This window comes from Martes martes (assembly GCF_963455335.1).
Source record: "Martes martes genome assembly, chromosome: 1".
In the NCBI taxonomy this organism is placed as follows: domain Eukaryota; kingdom Metazoa; phylum Chordata; class Mammalia; order Carnivora; family Mustelidae; genus Martes; species Martes martes.
This window is the reverse complement of record NC_137888.1, coordinates 214,826,133-214,849,807: the sequence shown is the minus strand read 5'-3', so window position 1 is coordinate 214,849,807 and position 23,675 is coordinate 214,826,133. Positions and strand designations below refer to the sequence as shown.

General features: G+C 64.0%; 2 protein-coding genes across 5 annotated transcripts in view; one reads left to right on the top strand and one right to left on the bottom strand.

Annotated features, from left to right (window-relative positions):
• Window positions 1-23,675, top strand: part of FSD1 (fibronectin type III and SPRY domain containing 1) — a gene marked incomplete at both ends in the record, with an annotated part of 516,986 nt that overhangs the window by 74,964 nt on the left and 418,347 nt on the right. The window lies entirely within an intron of this gene.
• The window catches only part of PIP5K1C (phosphatidylinositol-4-phosphate 5-kinase type 1 gamma), a 50,368-nt gene that overhangs the window by 13,794 nt on the left and 12,899 nt on the right, over window positions 1-23,675 (bottom strand). For 3 of the 4 annotated variants that reach the window (XM_080807813.1, XM_080807812.1, XM_080807815.1), the window contains exons 2-10: window positions 13,508-13,539; window positions 12,164-12,256; window positions 11,025-11,155; window positions 10,209-10,326; window positions 7,172-7,324; window positions 5,722-6,021; window positions 4,887-5,092; window positions 3,406-3,489; window positions 1,664-1,712 (exon numbers count right to left, since the gene is read on the bottom strand). In XM_080807813.1, the coding sequence (XP_080663939.1) occupies window positions 1,664-1,712; window positions 3,406-3,489; window positions 4,887-5,092; window positions 5,722-6,021; window positions 7,172-7,324; window positions 10,209-10,326; window positions 11,025-11,155; window positions 12,164-12,256; window positions 13,508-13,539 (1,166 nt within the window). Of the gene's footprint in view, window positions 1-1,663; window positions 1,713-3,405; window positions 3,490-4,886; window positions 5,093-5,721; window positions 6,022-7,171; window positions 7,419-10,208; window positions 10,327-11,024; window positions 11,156-12,163; window positions 12,257-13,507; window positions 13,540-23,675 lie in introns of those variants that run through there. The other variant, XM_080807814.1, reaches the window with a different exon arrangement.

Genomic DNA, 23,675 nt, shown 5'->3' with positions numbered 1-23,675 from the left:
AAACACAGAAACACAGAAACCAGAGAAGTCCTCCGAGGCAGCAAGGGACGGTCGCACACCTGTGTTGTTAGCAACGTTTGGTGGCACCCAGCCGGCTGTTCTGGCGACAAGTGGCGGCTGGTGTTACCTTGGTGCCAGGCAGACTGGACTGTCACAGCGCTCACCGGAGGGTGGCCCTGGGCAGCGCACGGCCCCTCTCAGAGCTTCTTCCTTGTCTGTGCGACAGGGAGGCTGGATGTGACTACGCTTGTGTCTGTGAGGGAGGGGCCCCCGCGCACTCAGTGCTCCTGCGATGCTGAGCCCCTCGAGGCGGGGACTCCTTGCTAGTCCCCAGGGCCCAGGGGCCTCGGCTTCTACAGCACCGTCTCCCTTCGGCACAGCAGACGCCATCCCGGGCCCGGGGAGGTCAGGCAGTGTCCCTGCCCCACCCCCGCGATGCCAGAGCTCCCCCAGGGGTGATGACCGCAGATGTCCCCAGACACGGCCTGGGTCCTCTGCCTGCTGTAATGTGATAGATCCCATAGGGACACACGACCTCCAGAACGCACACTCCATTTCCCATCCTCACTGCAATGAGGCGGGACTGCGGAACCGGGTGCCGGCCGAGGGCCTGGGAGCCAAGACCGGGACGGAGTTCCCGCCCTCTCCTCTCCCTGGAGTGCCCTGGGGGGCCAGCCACCTGGGCTGGGGGCTGAGGGCCATGCCCACAAGGACCTGGGCCTCTACCCCACGGGCCACCCTGCCTGCCCCAGACAGCTCACGCCTGCGACATTACTCTGGTTAACGTCTGGATCTCCAGGAGCTGAGCCAAAGTTTACTCTGGGGATTACATGTGGCCTCACTGGGACTCAGCAACTCTCCTTTCTGCCGTGGCTTTCTGATGCCATGAAAGGGTTTCCTGCTGACTGGCTGCCCCCTGGACCGTCTCGGTGCACTTTCTGGAAGCTTCCACCTGGGCCACCCCCACCGCCCCCCCCGCCTGCAAACAGAGGGGAGTGTCGGGGGCTTTTACAGACTACACGAACACAGACAGCCCTTAGCACTTCAGTAAGAACTGGTCTGCAGGGCGCCATGAGAGGAGAGGTGTGCATCCAAGGCCCCAGCCAGCTCGTCAGCACAGCCGGACCAGGGGTGCCCGGGGCCCCCAGATGGGCTGGCTGTTTGCTCCCCTGAGGCTGGTCCTCAAAGTCTTTCATATTTGGAAATAACCCACTGCCAGGGTCCATGCGTTGGCCGTGGTGCAGGAAAAAGGCGCCTTTTAGCCCATTCTCAAGCAGCAGAGACAGGCCTCAGCCCTCGAGGCAATGGGTCAGCGTTGTGCAGCTGGACCCGCATGACCGCCTCCCTATCACAACACGTTTCCAGAACGTTCTCTGCCTAGCTGGCCCCTGACCTTCCTGGTCTGGCCGTCTTGGGGGAATCCTTCCAACTCAGCTGCCAACTCTTCTCCGCCAAGAAGCCTTTCTGTCCCCCTCACCAGTGGAGATCAGACCCCCTCACTGGAGGTCCAGCTGCCGGTGTCTTCCCTTCCTGACCCTGAGCCCCTGGCCTGTGACGGCTGGGTCACACAGCCGCCCCCAACGGAAGGAGGGAACACGTCTCTCGTCACGGCGCCGGGGGACGGCTGTGTTTGTGGGCGAGGGAGCGCACGAGCGACACTCACCCCGTCATGCACGAGGGCCTTCCAGGTGTGCTCCAGCTTCTTGATGAACCTGCAGAGAAGATAGCGCTGAGCACCTGCCTGACTTCCGGGTCCGGTGGCTCTCCGGCGGACACTCGGCCGTGTCTGGCGACATCTGTGGTCACCATGACAGGGGGTGCTCCTGGCACCGAGCAGGTGGGGAGCCCTGGTCGAGAGGAACTGAGGCTGCCTGCGGCACCAGCCAGAGGCCACCTCCCTCTTCCTGTCCACTCTGTTCCCCATCCCGGCCTGCTGGCAGCGCCTACCACTGCTTCTCTGGGGGAGGAAGTGAAAAGCCCTCACTGCTTGACCCCCTGTGGGGTACTGGAGACCAGCGCCTCCCAGAATACATCCTTCCCCTGCCCTCATGCCCTCGGCTGAGCCCTGGTCCTCTCAGCTGAAATTATCATCTGGCACCGTGGCTCTAAGGAGACCCCTGCATGCCTGGGCTGAGGACAATGGTGCCTCCTCCAGGCAGCCTTCCTGGACACCCCCTCATCTGCCACAGGGGAGGGTCCTCTCCTCAGCACACATCCCCTCATGACACTCCTGCCCCAGGATGGGTTTGTGGCTGCCTGACATGTGCCAGCCCCTGCTCCTTGCCTCCACTCAGAGCCTCTGCAGAAACCTTAGTTTGCTACTTGAAAAACTTCTTAATCCTGCTCTAAATCAGGAAGGACGTCCCTGTAGCAGAGGTCTGCCCCAGGTAGGAACACAGGCTGCGAATACTAGTGTGGGATGGGCAGGAGCCGAGTTTCATACGTAGGAAAGAAAGACACACAAGAGAGAAGTCACCAGTGCTGGGTGGACAGAAGTGGGGACCACCGCGCCCACAACGCCCCCTCGGTCTGGTCCAGATCATGCAGGAGGCACACATGTTACTCTCAGAATAAAACACTAACAACTAAGGGGCGCCTGGGTGGCTCAGTGGGTTAAGCCTCTGCCTTCGGCTCAGGTCATGATCCCAGGGTCCTGGGATCGAGCCCTGCATCGGGCTCTCTGCTCACTCAGTGGGGAGCCTGCTTCCCCCTCTCTCTCTGCCTACTTGTGATCTCTGTCTGTCAAATAAACAAAATCTTTAACGAAACACTAACCATTAGACCACGCTCATGGCTGAGACCTCACAGAGGATGAGCACGGGTAACGGGGCTGCCGAACCCCAGCTCTGAGCTGCAGGTAAGGCCTCACTGTCTGTTCCGGGGCTCCGCCGTGCTCGAGACCACACAATGTGTGGCTGTGGCCATGAGCGTTTCTTCTGCCCATCGTATGAGCTGTCCGGGGATGCCGCGCCTCGTGGCCACGGGGCGCTCCCATCTTGCTGTTTACCCCAGCACATGGCACACAGTAGGCGCTCAACAGACAGGGCTACGTGGGAGATGGGCTGGCGACACCCTCCCCGGCCCCCCCAGGCCCCATGCCAGCCCCAACCTCTAGCTGACCGGAGATCTCACCGCGTTCCTAGCACAGATCCTGCAGGTGGCATCCCCGGGCTGGGGACCAAACGCCTCCCTTTAGGGCCTGGCAGCCGGCTGGAAGCCTTGGGGGGGGGGCGTGCTTGCAGGCGGGGGGGGGGGGGGTGGGGGGGTGGGGGACGGTGACTAAGAGCGCACATGGCTTCTGGGAGCAAGCGAGTGCATGGGGGAGGGGGGAGGCGGGTGGGGGGCAGGCAAAGGGAGTTGCGGGGAGCCAGGGCAGGGGGGAGAGGGAGGGAGGGCGGTTCCCACCTGTAGGACTGCAGAATGTCAATGATGCCGATGTGCAGCAGCAGACGCTCCCCGCGGCCGTTCACGGCGGGAATGCCGCCCATCCTGTGGGGGGGGAGCGCATTCAGCACCTGCCCCCCCAGCCCACTCGCTTCCTGTGGGGGGGCTGTGCCGCTGGGACTGGGCCGGTCTCTGCTCCTCTCAGACCGGCCACTCTCAGCGGGAGGCTGCAGACAGGCCAGCCCTCCCCCCGCGTGCATGCGCACGCACACCCATGTACGCGTGCACACACGCTCAGCCCGGGCAGGACCACCAGGGCTTCTGGGTGCCATCTGGGGGGTTAGTGGTTTCACTCGGCCCCAGGCTCCCCCATGCCCAGCCCAGAGCGGTTAGTGAGGTCACACAAGGCAGCGACTTGTCCTCAGGTCACCAACGACCCGCCAGGCTCAGGCCCCCGCAGGCCCCTCTCACGGCACTGCACGCCCTGGTGAGCTCACCTGCGCACCCCGCCATCCCCTGCCGGGCCCTGCGCAGACCCTACAAACACCAAGACGGAGGGAGGTCGGGCCAGCCCTGGAGGACTTGGCGGCTCCCCACCAGGCTGGCCCTGTGGGGGGCTGGGGCCTGCTCCCCACGGGCCTGCTCCCCACCCGCCCACCAGCGGCTGGCCTGGAGTGGCAGCCCCCACCCGCCCCCGGCTGTGCACCAGGACATCTGCTTCCGCCTCCGACCCCCGCTTCCCCAGCTGATGATGGGGGGTGAGGCCCCCTCCTCCTTCAGGCCCCCCCCCACCCCAGACAGGTTCCTAGCAGTCCAATGTACAGCGACAAGAAGCCAACCTCGAACCTGACCACGGCGGCAGTTCCCACCCAGATTGCCTTCCACGAGCTCCGGGTGGTGTCCCGGGACGTCTGTGGTCCTCGTGACTTCAGGGGACCTCCTGGCACCAGGTGGGTGAGGGCCAGGGATGCTGCTCAGTCCCCCAGGGCCCAGGACGCCCCCCCCCCTTACAGAATGACCCGGCCCAGTGTCCACAGTGCCAGGAGGGTGGGTGGGGCACCCATGAGTCTGTCTCTCCACCAAACCTCGAGCCCCCGTGGCAGGACCGGGTCAGCCCGCTGTCTCTGAGCCTACAACCTCGATCTCCATCACAGCGGCCTGTTGTCCCAGGGGCTCTGGGCCTGGCACCCTGGTCCCCAGCGCCACGACCTTCTTCAACACCTTTCCAGCTCTGCGGCAGACAGTGGTGTCTGAACCCGCTTGGGGCTCCAGTACGTGGAGGGGCCCGTGTCCCCCTACAGACGGCCAATGCCCTCCATGCGCTGGCAGATTCATCTGGAAGGCCCTGGTCGTCACGCAGCCGGGTGTCTGTGTGTCCACCCGTGAGACCCCCGTGGGGTCCCAGCACAGACCAGGAACCGGCCGCAGATGGTCTCGCCCTCCTGGCCAGATCCCCCGATCTCTGCCCGCCTCCCGCCCCGCCAAGGCCCCCTGCCACCTACGTGTCATCCGACTCGATGGCCTCGCCCCGTGCGGCCCCTCCCTGGATGGACTCCATGGCCGTGGAGTAGAGCGCCTTCTGGCCCAGCGGCCGCTTCTCGTCCGCGCTGCTCTGGGCGCCCTCGGCCTGCCGCTCGCGCTCCTGCTGGTCGATGTTGTGCACGCCCAGGAGCAGACTGTAGTCCATGATCTTGAAGCTCTCCAGCACCTGCCGGAGGGGGGGTCAGGAGGTCACGCTCCCCGCCCCCTCCCCATACCCAGCTCTGTGTGGTCCCTAGCTGCGTCTGGTTCTGTGCCCGCCCCATCCCACAGCCACACGGGGGCCTGTCCTGACCCCCGTTTCACGCGTGGTGAGGAGACCAAGGGGGCCACGTCCTGGGTGGAGGCCATCTGGGGGGCCACCTCTCATAGTTGGGACTGGGCGTTTCCTTCCTCCTCACAGAGCTCCGGCCTGCCTGGCGACAGCTGGGGAATCTGGGACCCCTAGGGCTGACACCTGGACTCAGGGAAGCAGGTCCGGAGAGGTCTGGGGGGGTCGTCTGGGGAGATCGGGCACAGTTTTCAAAGAGGCCTGGGGGCCAGCAGTGATGGGCCAAGGGGCCAGGGATGCCGCAGAAGGCTCTGGAAGGCCCGGATGCCCCTCATCTCTAGAGCAGCAGGCACGATGCCCCCCGGGCTGCAGGGGTGGAGAAGACCACAAGGGCCCGCCTACAGGTGCTCACGCAGCGGCTGCTCATCCAGCGTCCCCGTGTCCCGGAGGGGACCACGGAGGCTTGGAGGGCTGAGGGCCTGCCCCCGTCCCCCCACCCCCTGCACAGGTGAGCCCCACGGCCTCACCAGGCAGTCCCGCTGCAGCGTCTTGACAAGCGCGGAGAAGGTGTCGGCGTCCAGCAGCAGCCCCTCGGGCATGTCCTGGATGAAGTCCAGGTCCTTGTAGGTGGGGATGGTCTTCTCCTTCTCCTTCTTGCTGGCCCGCCGCTTGTACGTGGAGCCCTTGAGGTCGAACTTGAGGTGCATCTTGACGACCCGCGGCAGGATGTTGTTCATGACCACCACGCGGATGTTCTTGCCGCCCGACTGCACGCAGTACAGCCCGTAGAACTTGGGCAGCAGCGTCCTCGGGTTCTGGTTGAGGTTCTGGGGGCGGGGGAGGGGCAGGGTCTGAGGAGAGCGGCGGCCTGACCACCTGGGCCCCGGGCCAGTCCCTCCCTCGGCCCTCCCAGCGTCCGGACATGTGCCGGGATCTGTGTCCCCCCAGACGAGAGGCTCCAGGAGGGCCCCCGGCCGAGGTGTCAGGGCCAGACCAGCTGTCCCCCTTGCCCACCCTGGGGTGACAGGGGGCCCGGCCTCTGGGCGCCGTCCAGGGTAACGATCGGCAAACTCTGGGGGGAAGACCAAATCCAAACACCCGCTCGTTCTCCTGCCGCCAGCCACAAGCTAACGGCTTTGTGTTGTAAAACACCGGGGGCGAAAGACAGAAAACCAGCGTCTTGGGATGGGAGGTTTCTGTGAAGCTCACTTTTCAGTGTCAGTAAGTGAAGGTCACGGGCGCCGGGCCACCCCAGTCTGCTCCCTCGAGACCCTCGGGGGCCCTCCCGCTGCAGCAGCAGGCGGAGCTGGGACTGGGGAGGCTGATCGGCTCTTTACGGGAAGCCTGCCGACCCCCGACCTAGGAGAGCCGGCGGCCCACCCCAGCGTCACGTGCCCCAGACGAGACCCCCAGGCGCAGACGGCGCACAGTCCACGCAGAGCTGCCCAGGAAGGCCCAGAAGGGCAGGCAGGCACTCAGGCGGAGCCCACCCCCGCCCGTGCCAGCAGCAGGACCCTGGTCGCGTCCACCCCCACCCGGGGGTCTATGGAGCCCTTCCAGCTTGTGACTCACATGGGGAACGGGATGCGCCCCAGCAGCTGGGCCTTTGTGACACGCCAGCTGGTGGCCCGGCCCCCCTCCCCCACGCCTGAGTCACCAGCTCCACGAGCTCCACGAGCCCCACGAGACATGATTTCTGGGATTGGTGACTCAGGGTTGCTGGTGCGGGGTGGGGCCTGGGGAGCGAGGGCGGAGCGGGTGCCCAGCCCCCAGCCCCCCGCACCCCACCCGGTTCCAGGGAAGGTCCCGCGGGCCTGGATGGCCATTCCTGCCTGCCGTGTCGGGGGGCCGCATGAGGGGGTCCTGAGGGTGAGGCTCCGTGGCCCAGCAAGGCTTCCGACCCGAGGAGGAGGGTGGGCGTGCCCCGGGGACTGCTGGGCCCCACGTGCCAGAGTGCGGGAAGGGAAGGCCGCTCACCATGTAGTAGCCGGGCAGCAGCTTCTGCAGGAACTCAGCCTCCTTGTGCATCACTGTCTTGATGATGAACTCGTCGTCGCTGGTGACGTAGAACAAGGAGCCGCTGGCACCAGGGTTGGACAGCTCGATCAGTGGCTCGTTGCACAGCGAGTACTGGGGGGGGCAGGGAGTGGGCAGGTGGGTCGCTGACACCCCACGGGCCCAGCGGCTAGTGGACAACTCTGGAACAGGTCCCTGTGTCAGCCTCCTTTCACAGATGAAGAAACAGGCTCAGAGAGGGAGACTGACGTGCCCGAGGCCACACAGCACAGATTCGAACCCTGGGCTGACCAGCAGCCTCGGTGCTGATCTCCTAGGGCCCAGTCCCTCTCCTGTGAGCAACAGACTCCCGGGTATGTTGGGGGGCTGGCACATCTGGCCAACACTCCCTCCCCAACCTCCCTCGCAGCTAGGTGAGGCCACAGCCATCGACTCGGGCTCAGGAGCTGCCTATGGGAGCTTCTGAGCGGGGCTTCAGGGAAGGCTCCCCGAACGGGGGACGAGAGCTGGTGCACCTCGGGTTTGAGCCCTTCCCTCCATCCCACCTATCTCCACCTGGAATGCTGATGTGAGAGCTGGAACCCCAGTCGCCATGCTGGCTCAGAAGGTGACCTTTAGTACGGAGGCCACGCACCACAACAGCAGAGAAAAGGGGAACCTGTGTTTCGGGGCGCAGCCCCCTGGCACCCCAACCTCTCTTCCCACCGACACCTGCTTCACCTCTGGGCTTGCTGCCCAGCAGGCCCACACATCCTCCCCACCAACAGGACATTCTTGTGCACAGGGATTTCTAAGGATTCTGATCACGGAGGGTCCCCAGCACCTGGGACAGTGCCCAGCCCAGCTGGAAGGCTGGGTCCTACGGGCTGCTCTCCCCGGGCCTTTGCAGCTAGTGAGTCCATGAAGAGCTTTTCAGGACTAAGGTTTCTGTGGTGGGTTTCTGTCCCTGGAGCCCCCCCAAGGCCCTAGTACCACCGGTGAACAGCATGGAAGAGGCCACAGCATGACCCCCATTGGGCGGAGGGTGCCAGCCCGCCACACAGTCACTGCTTGGTGAAGTGTAACACGGGGGCTGGCAGATGGCGGGGGGAAGGACACAGCTGAGAAGCAGGGACGCCCCCTCTCCCAGGGGGGCCGCAAGTCCTGCCCACCCACAACTACAAGCCACCAACACCCACGGAATCAGAGAGGCCCACGCCCAGGCTGCCCGTGCTCTCCCTCCTCACCTCCCACCTGCTCCGAGGACGGCAGCGAGGGGTGGGCAGGGCCCCACCGGGGCTGGTGTCCACGGCCTCCCCAAAGGCACTGCAGCCGACCCCAGCTAGCAGGAGGGGGAAGTGCGGAGAGAAACGAGTGGTGGAAGGGGTGTGCACTTTGTACAGAAGTCTAGGAGCAGAGAATGTTCTAGAGCCACATGGCTAAGAGCAGCTGCCCTCAGGGAGCGTCCCTGGTCCGCGCATGGGGTCAGGTTTCACACAGCCCAGGCTGCCGGGGTGACACGCACAGACCTTCCAGCCAGGTCACCAACCACCAGGGTGGGGCCACAGGCAGATGACCCCATATGTGCCCCCTTCTCCCTCAGAGCCCAGGGGGGCACCTGGGGCCCAAGGCTGACTGACTACCCATGCCCCCACCACCGGCTTCCCCCTGCGGGGGACATCACGGGGCTCTCAAAAACAGGGACAGTGGGCACGCCCCCACGAAACTCAGGACCCATGGCGGCGGCGGCCCCAGAAGTCTCTGGAGCCAAGGCAGTGCCCGTAGCGCCCGGGGGCCCCTCGGGAAGACACAGGAACCCCGAGGGGGCAAAGCTGACAGGCAGGGATGATCCAGCCGCGTCTGAGCTTCCCAGCCCTACCGCGGGAGGGCCTCTCGGTTCTAGGGGGCCTCGTCACAGCAGCAGGGCAGGTCTTAAAGAGGACAGAGGACACCCGCTGAGCACCCACTCGAGGCCAAGACAGGACCTCGGCTGCCTCTGTGTGTCCACTCTGGGGCCAGCACCCGCCAGCTGGTGTCTGCACGCCGCTAACGGGCCCCCGGCCATCCCGTCGCTGGCACAACTGATGCCGTGGACCTTCGCTCTACCCCTGAGACCCAAAATCTAGGTCGCCCCGGGGTCGCTTCCACTCTAGAACCATCAGGCTGTTCTCCCTCCGATAAGGTTGCGGGACCACAGGAAAGGTCAGAGGGGGAAGCCACGGAGCCTGCCACGGACGCTGTGGTCCGAGGACTGGACCTTGGCCTTGGCAAGGGGCAGTTGGGCAGCTGGAGAACCCCTGGCTTGAACGAGGGCTGGTGCCCCGTGGAAGGACACGGTCGCGGCTGAGGGCACAGGTTCCCGTGGACCAAGAACCCAGTGGGAGCAGCCGAGGATGCCCCAGTACACAGGGAAACGAGTCACCGGCGCGGAGAATCAGCAAAACCACGGCCCCAGGGACGGCGGACGGCGGCGGGACCGGGCGGAGCAGACCAGGTGGCTAAGGCTGCGCTCCCGTGCAGGGGCTGAGGCTTCCGGAACACAGTCACCAGACGACGGACGTGCACACCCACCCCTGTCTACACATGCCCTGTAACTTCCAGGAGCCCCACTCGTGCGTGGTGAGAGCAAAGGGTAGGGCCTAGGCTTTCATTTTTCTAACCTGAGAGACTGAAACCACACCAGAACCGGGGGCACACGCTGAGCTGGTCCCCACGACCCACCTCCCCTCGAAGGGAGGCAGGACCTGTGATGTGGCTGAGGTGACAGGACAGTCCTGCCACTCATGCTCTGAGGAACAGGCCCCGGTCAGGGTCCCCCAAGATGTGGGCTTGGAAGCTGACCATCCCCCAGGCTGGTCCCTCTGAGTCTCCGGCCCCAGCCTCCCTCCACCGCCACGCTGGGCAAAGGACCTGGCCGAGCTGCACCCAAATTCCCAACCCACAGAAACCACGAGGTAACAGACACACGTGTCTCTAGGAACTCGTGGCACGGCAGTAGCGGGCTGACCACGGCTCTCACCAAGTAATCATCAGGTCGGATCCCAAAGAGCTCCCGGAAATAGCGGAAGGCGACGGGGGCGTAGGTCTTGAACCTGAAGTCCTGGAAGTGGTGGGCAGGGGTGAGGTTGCTGCCTTCGCTGTGGAACAAGAAGGGAGGCTGGTGAGGGACAGGGACGCTGTGGGCCCCTCTCCCACTGCCCGGGCCCAGGGCGGCGCCTGAGGCCTCCCCTAGGTGTGCAACCCAGCAACCAGCACAGAGCTCCCCGGGGCCAAAGGGCATGGCTGGTCTGGGGCGGCATCCCAGTATCCACTCCCTCCAGCATTAAGTCCTCTGCCGGCCTCTCGTGACAGCTCAGCCAATGCCATGGGCGGGGCAGAAACAACACGTGTCATTTCCAGGTCCTGCCCCAGAGGTCCTGTGCTCCCCGTCTCCTTTCCCTCCCGCGGGTGGAGCGTAGGTGTGATGGCAGGATCCCAGGCAGCCACCTGGCAACACTGGCTGGAAAAGCTGCACGTGAGAACGGAAGAGCCCCTAGAGGCACAGGGGACCCCAACACCGGGGAGCCGCCTCACAGCCCTGCACCGCCTGGCAGCGTTCTTCACGTGAGAGAAAAAGAAACTTTACGTTTTCTTTTCCTGTTTTCTTAAAATCGCTGTTACGCTGCACCTCTCTGATCCAGCAGAGAGCTAAGAGCATGACTAATACGGGGTCCGACCTCCAACCCAAGAAGACGGCAGGAGAGGCTGAGCTCTTCCCCACAGAGAAGAGAGTGAGGACAGCAGTGAGGCTGCTGAGCACCCGACGGCCACTCCTCGGCGCGGGGCCTGGGCCTACCTGGGGAAGAAGATGCTCTCCACGACGTAGAAGTCTTGCATGAGCACGTCGCGCTCCGGCTTGGAGCTCAGATTGCCCACGGTGTAGCCGATGCCCAGCTGGATGGCTCCCTTCAGGGTGGACGAGGTGGTCTGCGGGAAAACCCCGCTGCATCAAGACCCCCGGCCCCCAGGGTGACAGACCCCAGGGCAGGAGATCAGGGCACCGGCCCAGTACGTGTCACAGATGCTCTGACCTCTGGGCTGTCCCTGAGCTCACACGACCACATAACAAGGGGGTGGCCTGGTTGAGACTCCAATACCACCTCATGTGGCCCCAAGGCCTGTTTCCCATCAAGGTTCTAGAAGGTTCCAACTTCTCAAAACTGTCCCGACTCAGCTGGGGTCTACCGTCAGGATTTTCTTTGGGGGGGGGGGGCACACAAATGTACACAATGACACCCAGACTTCACGTCTGCAACCCGGGTTCCTTCTACCCACTCTCCCGGTGATTAGCATCATCGCGCTGGGCCAGCAACACTGCTGCTCTGTGCCTCAGTTTCCCCACCCACAGCTGGGTGTGGAGGTGGCATTACCGGCCATCTGGGGCTGCTGGCATTAGTGTAGCCTAGGCGCCTGGGCCGAAGCCTGCCCGGACTTGAGAAGTTGGGGATGGGAGCGACAGGTCATGGGGACAGGATGTGAGTCTGGGCTCATGGAAATCTTCTGGAACTGACTGTGGTGACAGCTGGACACACTGAGAACACGCTAGAAACCATCAAACTTCGTGCTGCCCTCATGACCTCCTGGCCGGCTGCTCCGTTAGGAGTGCTCCCCGGGCCCCACCTGGCCTGGCCTCACACGGGCTTCTCATCAGCTCAGGCTCGCTTTCCAAGGGAAGGAAGAAAAACTGCATTTCTCCCTTCCCCAGACAAGCCGGCAGGCCCAGGGGGGCCAGGGGCTCCGACAGGGCTGCCCGCGACGCCTGTGATATCCGTGACAGGCAGCAAGGACCTCACCCGGACCAGGGGCCTGCGTGGAGGGGCCTGTCCCGAGAGCATCTGCCTCTAGCCGGACACGGGCACGGAGCATCCCTGACCCTGTGTGAGGGCCCCGGGACGGCTGGGAGTCCCACCCAACCAGCCGAGGGCAGAGGGGAACCTTCTTGTAGGTGGTTTCGCCGGAGGCGTCCACTCCCCGATGACCCAGCTTCTTCCCATGGCCAGGACCCGGCTGTCCAGTCATCAGTGGGGCCTGGAGAAGAGGAAGCAGGAAGCATTGAAAATCAGCACGGAGGCGCCGCGGGGCCGGAGGGCTCTGGACGTCCTGAGCGGACGGGCTGAGTCAGTGTCCTGACCAGGCACATGGCGCAGAGGCCGGTGTGGGCAGGCCGTCACCAGCAGGGGCCACACCGCCCAACCCAGAAGGGCCCACACCCAGACCGGCGGCTTCCAGCTCCTCGAGAAAAGCAGGAAGATCGGCAACCCCAGCCCGTCCGCGTGCATGGGGGGCAGCAGCCTGGCTGCAGGGGCTCTCCGGCACTGCTGGCACTGGGCCGGGTCATTCCCAATGGTCCCCACCCCTCAGGGCAGCCTTCCCCGTCCCAACAACCGCAGATGTCCCCAGACGTCACACTGTCCCCTAGGGCAGAGTCGCCCAGCTGAGACCCCTTGGCTGGAATGACTGTGAACTGAGGGGAGAGGTCCCACTGGCCTGGGCCTTCTATGGGGACAGCCATGGTAGAGCGACTCCCAGAAGAGAGGGGTGGCAGGGGCCCAGGCTCAAGGCCCGGGCCGGCCAGCAGAGGGAGCTGGTGCCCCTCCAGTCCAGAGGCTGGACTGACACAGAAGTTGACATCCCCAGTGCACCTGCCACCGTCCACAGGGCCCATGAGCCCTTCTGGCCTCCAGCTGACAGTGCTCAGACCCGCCCGACCCGCACAGCCCTGCTGCCCCACGCCAGGGTCTGGGCAGCCCCACTAATGCCCCGCCCGCCTTCGCCCCTCAGCTCCGCCGCCTGTGTTCCGCACGCTGGCCACCAGGGGGTGGGCTCTCCTCAGCAATGCGAAGGCGCACCCCCTCGCGGACTGCCCACTGCCCGATAGCTGCTCCCTCCAGGAAAGCCCTCCCCACAAGGACCCCACGTGGCAGGTGGCATTTAGGGGACATGGAGGTCTAGAGCCCGGCGGCCGGCGCAGGCACCGGGATGTCACACCTGGGCGGCTCCGGGAACGCGGGACTCACAGACACACTCCCACAGGCTCCTTTCAGCACCAGGGACAGTGCTGACCCCCCACCCGCGCTACCCCAGCGCGAGGGCAGCCCAGAGCACATACTTGTCCCGCTTCCTTCCCACCTCTCTGGCCCCCCGGTCTCCTGTCCCTCTGTCCCTCGCTGTCCGGGCCAGGTCCCACCTGCTCCCCTCCCTGAAACTCAAGACCCTGGCCGGACTGAGGGAAGGGCCCAGGGAGGCACAGTGAGCTGCCCAGAGCCACAGCACACTCACCTCCGTCGGGGCCATCTTCTTCTGGGCCAAGCCTGCGGGAGAGAAGGGAGAGGCTTCAGCCCGGAGAAGGGGCGGCCTGCCCTGCCTTTGCCGCATGCAGGTGCCCGCGGCCTCGCTCAGCTCCCAGCGCCGGTACAGAGGGATGCGTGGACGCAAGGTGAGACGTGGGCACCAACCCCGAAGACATCAGGTCCCCAGCGGCAAGCGACTGGATGAATTGACACAGTGCTGTCTACACCCGCGGGTGGGAGCTCCCCCCTCAGGCCGCGGGGAAATCAGGCAACCCATGGGGTCCGCTCCTGTCCACACAGTCCCTGGGGAGAGCTGTTTGCCACAGGGAGAGGCTCACAGTGAGGGTACAGGTAGGTTTGTCTCTCCGGACCCTTCCCTCCAATCCTGGCTCCCTGTGAGGCCACCCACTGACCTCTCCGAGCCTTAGCGTCCTCGCTGGGCATGCGGGCTTCTGCTGAGAACTATCTGTTCAAGAAGTGCGGACGGCCGCTCCCCACAGATAACAGGCTTTGCGGGGGGGGGGGGGGCAAGTCAAGGCCCCCAAGGTGACCCTGGGTTCCCAGGGGGCCTGGTGTCCTCACGAGGGAGGCAGAGGGTGGGGGTCCCAGAGACGGGCAGAGGATGTGGGGTGGGGGCGTGGGTCTGGAGGAGGCAAGAGCAGGGTCTCCCTGGGACCCCGGGGGTGGGGGACCAGCCCTGCCCGTGCCAGGGTTTCAGCCTGTGAGACCATTTTAGGCTTTCGACCTCCAGGGTGTGCTAATCAGCGTGTGTGGCTCCAGACCGAGCTGTGCTGACCTGTCACAGCTGGAACAGAAGCTCGTAACACTGGGGTCTACCACGGGTCGGGCTGGCAGGAAGGCAGGGGGCAACCAGGACAGACACCCTCAAGGGCTCCCAGTCGGGGTGGAGGCGGGAGAAGGGCCTGGACGGTGGAGTGAGAGCCAGGAGGATGACTTGGGAGGAGGGGTCAGGTCGGCAAGGGGGGATTTGGGCCCTTCCCCCAGGGAGGTGGGAGCCCTGGAGGGCTGTGGGCAGAGGAGGGACCTGACTCGACTGCTCACGGGCGCCCTCTGGTGGCTGCTGCGGGGAAGATGGACGGGGCGGGGTTGGGGGCCGAGGGTGAAGGCAGAAGCGGGCACCGGGGTGGAGGGAAGGTTCTGGGGGTTCCGGTCCGGGTGGGAGACGATGGGCTGGGCCAGGTGGAGGCGGAAGAGGGAGAGGGGTGGGCAGATTCCGACAGGTGGGAAGCCAGGGCGGACAGGCTCTGCTCACTGGAGGCAAAGGGAAGAAACCAGGGGGTCGAGAATGCTCACGGCTCTGAAGTGATGAACAGGGCAGGGCGGCCTCAGTGAGACAAGCGTCGAGGCCGGAGCAGGTGTGGGGATGGTCAGGTGCCCGTGGCTGAGCTGTGTGAGACCTCCGGGACCAGCCGGACCCCCAAGTCCACAGCTCAGGGCAGGGCCAGGCTGGACACAAGACGGGGCGTTGTCCCGCCACTGGGGGGTGGGGGTGGACGAGGCCAGCCGGGAGTGGAGCGGGTGGGGAGGGCAGAGGCCCGAGGACCCCGCGTGGACACTGGGGGAGGCACCCCGGGGCGGGTCTCAGCCCAGCAGAGGAAGGACCCGCTCCACTTCTAACGCCAGGTCAGGCCAGGGGCTGGGGACTGGGGAGTGACTGCTGATGGGAACAGGGTTTCCTTTGGGGGTTGAGAATGTTCTAGAATCAGTGTGGTCAGCTGCACCACATTGTGAATACACTAAAAACTAAACTGTAAGCTTAAAAGCGTGAATTATGGTTTATGAACGATACTTATGGAAAAAACGAACCCAAGAGGACCCTGAACCTTGGGTAAGCCTGGGGCAGGCAGGGTGGGGGACGGGTGTCCTCTTTCAGCCGTAACCATCACTGCCCTGGGCCTCAGCCAGATGCCGGCAACGGTCCAGTCAGAGGAACAGGCTGGGTGGGCGACTAGCCGATGCCAGGGTTGCGGTCGCAGGGACCACCAGGGGACACCCTAGCCAGAGGTCGAAGCCGACAGACTGAGGCTGGTCACTTGCCCAAGGCCCCAAGCGTCCACCCGCAGGCCAGCGTGGGTGTGGGACTTCACAGTCTGGGCGCCCTGGACTCAGGAATGAACCTGGGCCCATCCTGAGACTTGGCCAAAGACAAGCAGGCAGCAGAAGGTGCTGGAAAGCTGACTTATTATTTGTTGGTTTTACGTCTGGGGTGTGGGGGGAGGAGGAAGAGAGAAGGAATGAGGCCAGCGGTAGAGCACGCAGAACATTCTGAACATGGCTTGGGGACCCCTGCGGTCCCTTCCCCTTCCTGGCCAGCCTGGGGGCTCTGGCCCTGGAGCCCACTCAACCGTGCCCACCTGTGACCTCTGTGGCCCCCAGCCCTTCACCCTGGGGCCTTCTGCCCAGGCGGTCCAGGCCCCCCCAAAACCGTTCTACCTGCCCCTGAGTTCTCCCAGCTTGTCGGGGCGGCCTGGCGGCTCCCCTGCATGCCCAGGCCACGCCAACCCCAGCGTCTGGCATGAAGTCCTGCCTGGGTCGGCCTCACCTGGGGATGCCTCAGGGTCACCTGCTTCATACCCGGGGTCCCCACGACGGCCCCACTCCTCCTGCCCGATCCACACTCTGGCAAGGGAGAGACGCGCCCTCCCACTTGGGATGTCCAGGACCCACGCCAGCGGAGGCCATGGCGAGGCTACACGCCCGCCTAGGGTCAGGGAGGGGGTCCGTGTGCCTCACCGCAGGCTGATGCCCGTGAGCACCCCCAGTGCTCCCTTCAACACCCCCGAGCCCTCAAGGGCTTTGTGCACCTTCAGAGGGTGGTGGCTGCTCTGGGTGGGTAGGCTGGGGAGGCCCCGTGGCCCAGCCCTGTGCCCCCAACAGCCAGGCCAGGCACGGCAGGCAACGTCGAGCTTCTCCCAGCCCGAGACAAGACCCATTCTCTTCCGAATGGGCCACCCCATTTTGAGGAAATTAAGTTTTAAAAATAGCCTGGGGAGGGAGAGAGTGCCAGGCTGGGCCACGACCTGCTCCGGGACATGGCTTCCCAGCCGCCGGGCGGAAGGCAGGGGGCGGCCAGGGCCCAGAGAGTCCGGGGTGAGGGGGTGACCCCCTGCTTCCCCCACTCCCTAACCCCTGAGCTAGGCCCTGCAGCCCACCACTGTGTGACCTCAGGCAAGTCCCTCCACCTCTCCGAGAAGCTTTCCTCTGGTCTCTTCTGTGCCCCCGTGGGTGTGCAAGGGTAGGGCTCCCGAGCCGGGCCCCCTCTCCCTAGCCCACCAGCCCTCGCCACCGTCAGATCACTGCCCTACCCTGCAGACCCTGTCCTGTCCTTCTGGGCAAAAATGACACCAACCCCCGGGCGGGGGCTTCCTCCCTCAGGGCTTCGGCTGCCCCGAGCAGGCACCTACTAATGTTTGTTGACTGACTGACGGATGGACAGACACACACCCTTTTCTCTCCCCTGGTCTCCAGTCAAGTCCTTGCCCCCAGGCCATCCTCCCTGCACTGGCCACAAGAGGGCACCCGTGAGCACCTGAGTCAGGTCCCTCCCTCCCCTGCCCACAGCCCTCTAGGGCTCCCACCACCCTGGGGCAAAACCCCAAGTCCTCCCTGGGGTCCCCAAGCCCTGCGTGACCTGTCCCATCTCCTCCCCTGCCCTCCACTCCTCCCTCTCCCCAACTCTGCCCCAACCATACAGGCCTCCTCACTCTTCCTCCGACACGCCTGGGTCCTGTCCCAGGGCCTTTGCACAGTTTGCCCCTCCCCCAAACACCACTCCCAAGACACTTGTAGGGTTTGCTAACTTGCTTCATCCAAGACCTGGCTCGAAAGTCCCCCAACTACTTCGCCCAAAACAGCCCCTCTGAGGTCACTCTCCTCACCTCCTTGGCCTTCGCTGTCTCCCAGACACACAGCAGCACCCAGTACCTCCGTGTTATGTACCTCCCACCAAAGGGAGACCTGGTCTGCTCAGTCACCCCCGACAGACACCTTCAAAGCTCTCTGAGTGCAGAGTCTCTGCCGGACACGGGCGGCAGGTGGGCAGGCATGAGGTCTGGCGGCTCTGTGCAGGGGCTGTGCCCCTCCTGCCCAGGAAGGGTGTCAGCTCTGCGTGACTCAGAACTACCGAGAGAGCACAAGGACAAGGAAGGCAGGGCCAGCAGCCCCGAGAAGCCAGGAAGTGGTGCTGAGGCCCAGCCGCACACCCGTCCCTGATCGGCTGGAACCACCGGGCTGCCTCGGGCCTCCCGTGGCACAGGCCTCCAGGGCAGAGCTCCGCGGGGAGGCTGGGAACCCCGGGGGGCAGGGCTAACCCTCAGCCCTGGGCAGCCTCGGCCCGCCAGGATGCTCATGAGTCACGCTTGCAAATCCTCTCTCCGAACAGGAAGAAAGGCTCCCGGGGCCGGGTGAGGACGGCCGGTTCTCTGCAGCCACGAGAGACTCTGTGCCCCAGAAGGAACCGTGGGGCGCAGGAAAGGCCGGCGGCCTCCGATTCTGCCCTCTACGAGCCCTCAGCCCCTGGCACCCAGAGACTGGAGACCCCGCGTGGAGAGGCAGGCCACCCCCAGCTGAGGGCCGGGACCAGGGTGCGGGAGCCTCCTGGGTCCCGGGCGGCCTGCTGACCACGGCTGCGTGACCGAGCCTAGGCGCGGCTGGCCCAGGGGCTCGATCCCAAGCAGACTCACAGCTGTCTTCTCTGGCACTGAGCTCTGGGCAGTCTGCCACGGCTGACGGACGCAGGCATCCCACTGACACGCGGAGAGTGTTTCTAGAAGGGATATGAGGATCTACTGCCAGGGGTTTCTTTGGGGACGGAAAAAAGAAATAGAACTTTAACTCCTCTGTCCGACTTCGATGCCTTACGTTCAAAAAAGCATTAAATATATTCAAACAGTGGATTATTCCGTCTTACAAATAATGAGGTGCCCCCCCCATGCTGCCCCAGGACGGACCCCAAGCCCACGACACTCAGGGAGGGAACCAGACGCAGACGGTCACACCGGGTGTGAGTCCACGCGTGTGACACGCCCAGACCAGGCTCCTCCATGGACGGGAAGGGGCTCACAGGGGCCAGAGCAGGGGGAGGGGATGGCTGATGGGGACGGGTTTCTCTTGGGGTGATGACAGAATGTTCTGGAACTAGACAGTAGTGACGGCACAACATAGTGAATGCAACAGCACCCACGGAATCGTGTCCTTTAAGAGGGTGAATTTATTTATTCTGGAGAAAAAGAGAACAAGAGTGCGCATGAGCTGGGGGAGGGGCAGAGGGAGAGAGACTCTCAAGGGGACCCCCACTGAGTGTGGAGCCCCACGCGGGGCTCGATCCCACGTCCCTGAGATTTTGACCTGAGCCAAGTCAGGAGTCGGACGCTCAACCGACTAAGCCACCCGGGCGCCCCGGGAGAGTGAGTTTTACGGTTATGTGAACGCATCTCAGAAACGAGTCCCTTCAGTTGCAAAACCACTGCCCAACGATGCGCGCCAACCAGAACGTTCTCCGGACCCCACCCCTCTGGCCGGCAGTGCTGCACGTGAGCGGACAAGCGGCCCGGGTCACGCCGTCCCCCGCACGGAGGCCAGAGGGGCCAGACGCCACCTGACGTCGTGATCTTACTCTGCGGCCGTCATCCTATAGGCAGCGAAACGGGGGTTTGAAGACACTCACCCAGGTCGAAAGTGAAAAGCCCTATGATCCCATCTCAGAATCCAGAAAGCCACTCGGCAAAATGCAACCCGAGTTTCACGTACAAAACTATGAGAAACTAGAGAAACAGACGGAAACGGGCAGATGGGGGAGAAGAGCTGCTTTACTTGAAAACAGAGAATAAAGCGAAAACCCACGGCAGACACGCAACGTTCGCAGCAAGGGGAGGGGTGCGGCCAGGAGCTGCCGCGGCCGTGGGGATGCCGGCCAGCACGGTAGGATGAGGAAAGAGAGACGGAGCGGAGATCCGGAAGAAAGACGACCTTCGAGAAAGTCCAGGAGAACCGACTGGCCAACCGCCGGCGCGAACACAGCAGAGCGGGCCGCGCGGCACGAGTGCCGGCGGTGGGGGGTGGGGGGGGGTTCCCGCCCTTTGCACCCACCCCTTGCACCCACCCCTGCTCTTCACACGGCCTCTCCCTGCTTTCACGCTCGGGTGAATTTCATCCGCCGAACGTTGATGGCCCTTCCCCATGAACACACGTCCCCCAGGGGCACGGAATCCCCAGAGCAGGGAGGGGGTGTGGGGGTCCGGGTGCACGGAGGGAGGTCAGGGGGGGCGCATCACGTAAACACAGCACAAGGCCAACGCTAGGCTCCGGGTGGTTTGCAGTGAGCGCCCCCCGCCCGTTCTTTCCGCTTCTCCGTACAGCTGGAAATTCTCCTCATGCAGTCTTTTTTCCCTTTAGGTTAAAAGTGAATTTTGACCTGTGCGGCCAGGTGTTTTCAAACTTAGGAGAAACGCGTTTCTTGAGTGGATTCTGCCCGAGGAATGTGGGCGGACGTGGGAAACGGCGGGACGTGCGAGGTGCTGTCACGGGATCCCTGCACTCACCTGGCACACCCGCCTCAGGGCCTTTGCGCTGACCGTGCCCTCTGCCCGGAAGGCGCTATCCTATCCCTCCATCTCCGGGCAGCTGGCTGCTGTCCTCCCTCACTCAGGTCTCAGCTTGAGTACCGCCTCCTAGAGGGGCTGTCCCCTCCCACCCCTAACCCCCTCCCACCCTTTTTCATTCCTGACACCGGTCACTGTCTGAAGCTAACTGCTTTCTTGCCTTGCGCCCTACCAAGGGGAGCAGAGACCAGGACCGTCTTGCCAACGCTGCTTCCCCACATCCGGACCCATTCCTGGCACGTGGTCCCAGAGCAGCAACCACAGGCCGCGCGGAGCTGGGCAGGGGACACTGGGATGGAGAGGTGGGCCTGGCTTTGGGAAAGACGCCAGAGGGATGACAGCCAGGACGAGGAGATCCCGGCTCAAGAGGGGAGGACTGGGGAGGACACGAAGCCCGAGGCCCGGTCAGGCGCACAGGGGGCCCTCCACCAAGACAGGGGCTGCGGAGGAGGGACACCTGGAAGTGGCCAGATGCCCAGGGCAGGGCACACACGCCGGATGGTGCGTGGAGGTGGCAAGCGCGGAAAACAGTGTCCTGCATATGGGACGTCCCCGATCCACGTCTCTGTCGAGGACTGGACGCACCATGGGGAAAACGGCCCCCCAGCCCCCCGTGCCCAGCGCACGAGGGAAACCCATCCCGGCTCTGAGCCCGCAGCCCTAGGAGAACAGCCGCCGCGGCGCTGGGCAGCCACGTGGGGCTTCGCAGCGGCAGGACTCGGGCAACAGCCGAGCACTTCGGAAGAGAGGGCAGGCCGCAGACCAAGGCTTCGGGACTCGCAGGGCTGTTCTCTTCCTCTCGCATGGTCTTCCCCTCCCACCGGTTTGCATTTTCACTCTGAGCCCCCGGGAACAGTGAACGGTGTCAGGAAGGAATTACAAATTTTCTCTAATAACCAGCTTCCCAAAGAATATTCTGTTCGTTCCCGTCCTCCCTCGCTGACTCATTGCGAACTGCAACCCTCTCCTGCTGGCCGGACCCTGCCGCGGGGACAAAGCGCCCTGGAGGGTCTGTCTGCTGAGTAACGACAGAGTCCAGCAGATTCCAGCACCCGGAAAAGCACAGCATCCTGTAAAAGACACCAGCAGGTTAAACAGATCGGCCAGTATCTCCCGTGAAGGACCAGAGGGGACCTGGCAGAGGCAGGGACAGTGACCGGGGAAGGGGAGTGACATAAAGGTGGCTCTCACCCAGGGCCGTCCTGCCTTACCTGGGGACGTCCGTGGTTGTCATGCTAGGGGGGCTCCTGGCATGGAGGGTGTGGGGCCCAGGATGCCACTCAGCCCCCAGTGTACCCGGGACGCCCCCTCCAGAATGACCCAGCCCTGTGTCCACAGTGCCGGGGACGGACTCCGGGAGCCGCCGCCGGGGGGGGGGGGATGGGGGGCAGGGAGGACGCGGGGGTCAGTACTCCCTAGGTAGTAAAACGTCACAATACAAACATAACCAAGCGTACTAGCCTGTCTCTGTTGGCTTTTGTCTGCAGCCCCCCATGGCAGAGCGACAGCGTGTACACATTCCCAGGGCAGGGCAGCTGCCCCAAAAGCCGCACCCCCAACCTCTCACCCTCCCAGGAGGCAGCGCTCCCTGGCCTACTGTCCAGCCGGGGAAACTGAGGCTCAGAGGGCTGGGCCCATTCAAGGCAGCAGAGCCTGCACCCCGTGGCCCTGCAGACCCTCTCCACTCACAAGGGCTGGCTCCCGAGTTGGCTCAAGGCCGCCCAAGCTGACCCGTCCTCATGAGCGACCAGAAGCTTCCTCGTAAAGCCCTCCTGCGGCTCTCCCCCACCCTCGGGACCAGCTGCGGCTCCAGACTGTGCTCCCGAGCACGCGGCCCAGGGAAAATTTGTAATTCCTTCCTGACACTGTTCACTGTCCCCGGCGGCCATCAGGTCACCATGTGACCCCCTCACCACCACCCTGTGTGCTGGGCCCAGCAGGAGAGCTCCACACCACTCTCCCTTGCACCCTGCCCCAGGCACAGACACTCCGGGCTGTGCGCTCTCCGAGCCGGCACCACCTTCAGCCAAGCCGGTGGCATGCAGCCATCACTCTGTCCAGTGTCACCGAGACTCCGAGAGCTCTGGAGGACGGGCCACTTCCCCGCCCCCGTCTCCCTCAGTGACTCCCGTACTGGCTCCCTTGCACAGAGCCGACCTCAGTGCGCATCACAGAGTGAGAAACCCTGGAGGGCTACGAGGAGGAGGCCGAGGGCAAGCACTGCTGGGAGTCTCAGGGGAGAGCGGGGGGAAACGGAGCTCTCCCGTGCGCCCTGAGCTGGACGCCTGGTGAAGGGCTGAGGGCCCAGCAAGGCCACTAGCTTCCCACCAGGCCTGTCCTGGGCAACGCCTCCCATCACTTTTCTCAGAGGGGAGGCTGAGGCTCAGAGGAGGCGGGTTACGCTGTTTTCTGTTCGGACGGCCTGGCCCTGCTGGAAGAACTACGGAGTGTGTGGAGAGGAACGTGTTTTTTTAAGATTTTATTTATTCATTTGAGACAAGGATTTACAGAGAGTAAGAGCGAGAGAGCATGAGCAAGGGGAGGGGCAGAGGATGCTGTAGGGACTTAATCCCAGGAGCTGCGAGCAGGACCTGAGCCCAAGGCAGACACTTAACTGACTGAGCCACCCAGGCTCAGATTTACCTGAGAGAGAGAGTGGGAGGGATATTTGTTAAGATAACTCAGGCCAGCAAACTGTGCCCTGCAGACCAAACCCACCATTTTTTTTTTAAAGATTTTTATTTATTTATTTGACAGACAGAGATCACAAGTAGGCAGAGAGGCAGGCAGAGAGAGAGAGGAAGGGAAGCAGGCTCCCTGCTGAGCAGAGAGCCTGATGCGGGGCTCGATCCCAGGACCCTGAGATCATGACCTGAGCCGAAGGCAGAGGCTTATCCCACTGAGCCACCCAGGCGTCCCCCACCATTTGTTTTATAAATAAAGTTTTATTGACACGCGGCCACGCCCACTCACGCAGGAATATCTACAGCAGCTTCTGCACAAGGACGACAGAACCAAACCCTTAGAAGCCAGACCGTCCGGCCCTTTGCAGAAAGCTTGTGAGCCCTGACCCAAGATGCGTGGTGAGCTTCAAGTCTGGCTGCGCCTGGGGGCCTGAGGACCGTCCCCCCAACCTGTCCGTGCTGTGTCCTCCCAGGAGGGCGCCTGCCTGTCCCCTGTCAAGTCCCCAGGCAGGGCCCTGCAGGTTAGGAGCCTGAGGCCTGGGTCCCCACCCATCCCCGAGGCCAGCGGCACCCTGCGAGGCATAGGGCAGGGCTCCTCAAGGGGACACCGGGTGGCCAATGCTGGACGTGCCACCGCAGACCTCCACCGGACGCAGGGCCTATGGACGAGCAGATCTGAGCACTGAGGGCAGGAGCGCCCCGGGCGCGAGCCCCGCCCCCAGCAGGTGCCCAACAGAAGAGCACGCGCTGTCTCAGGACCAACGTGTGAGGTTTCTTGGCCCAGTTTTCTTCCCAGATATATTTTTACTCCCCGGAAGCCAGGGCTGGGCTGCAACACTGCACTTGAATTCTA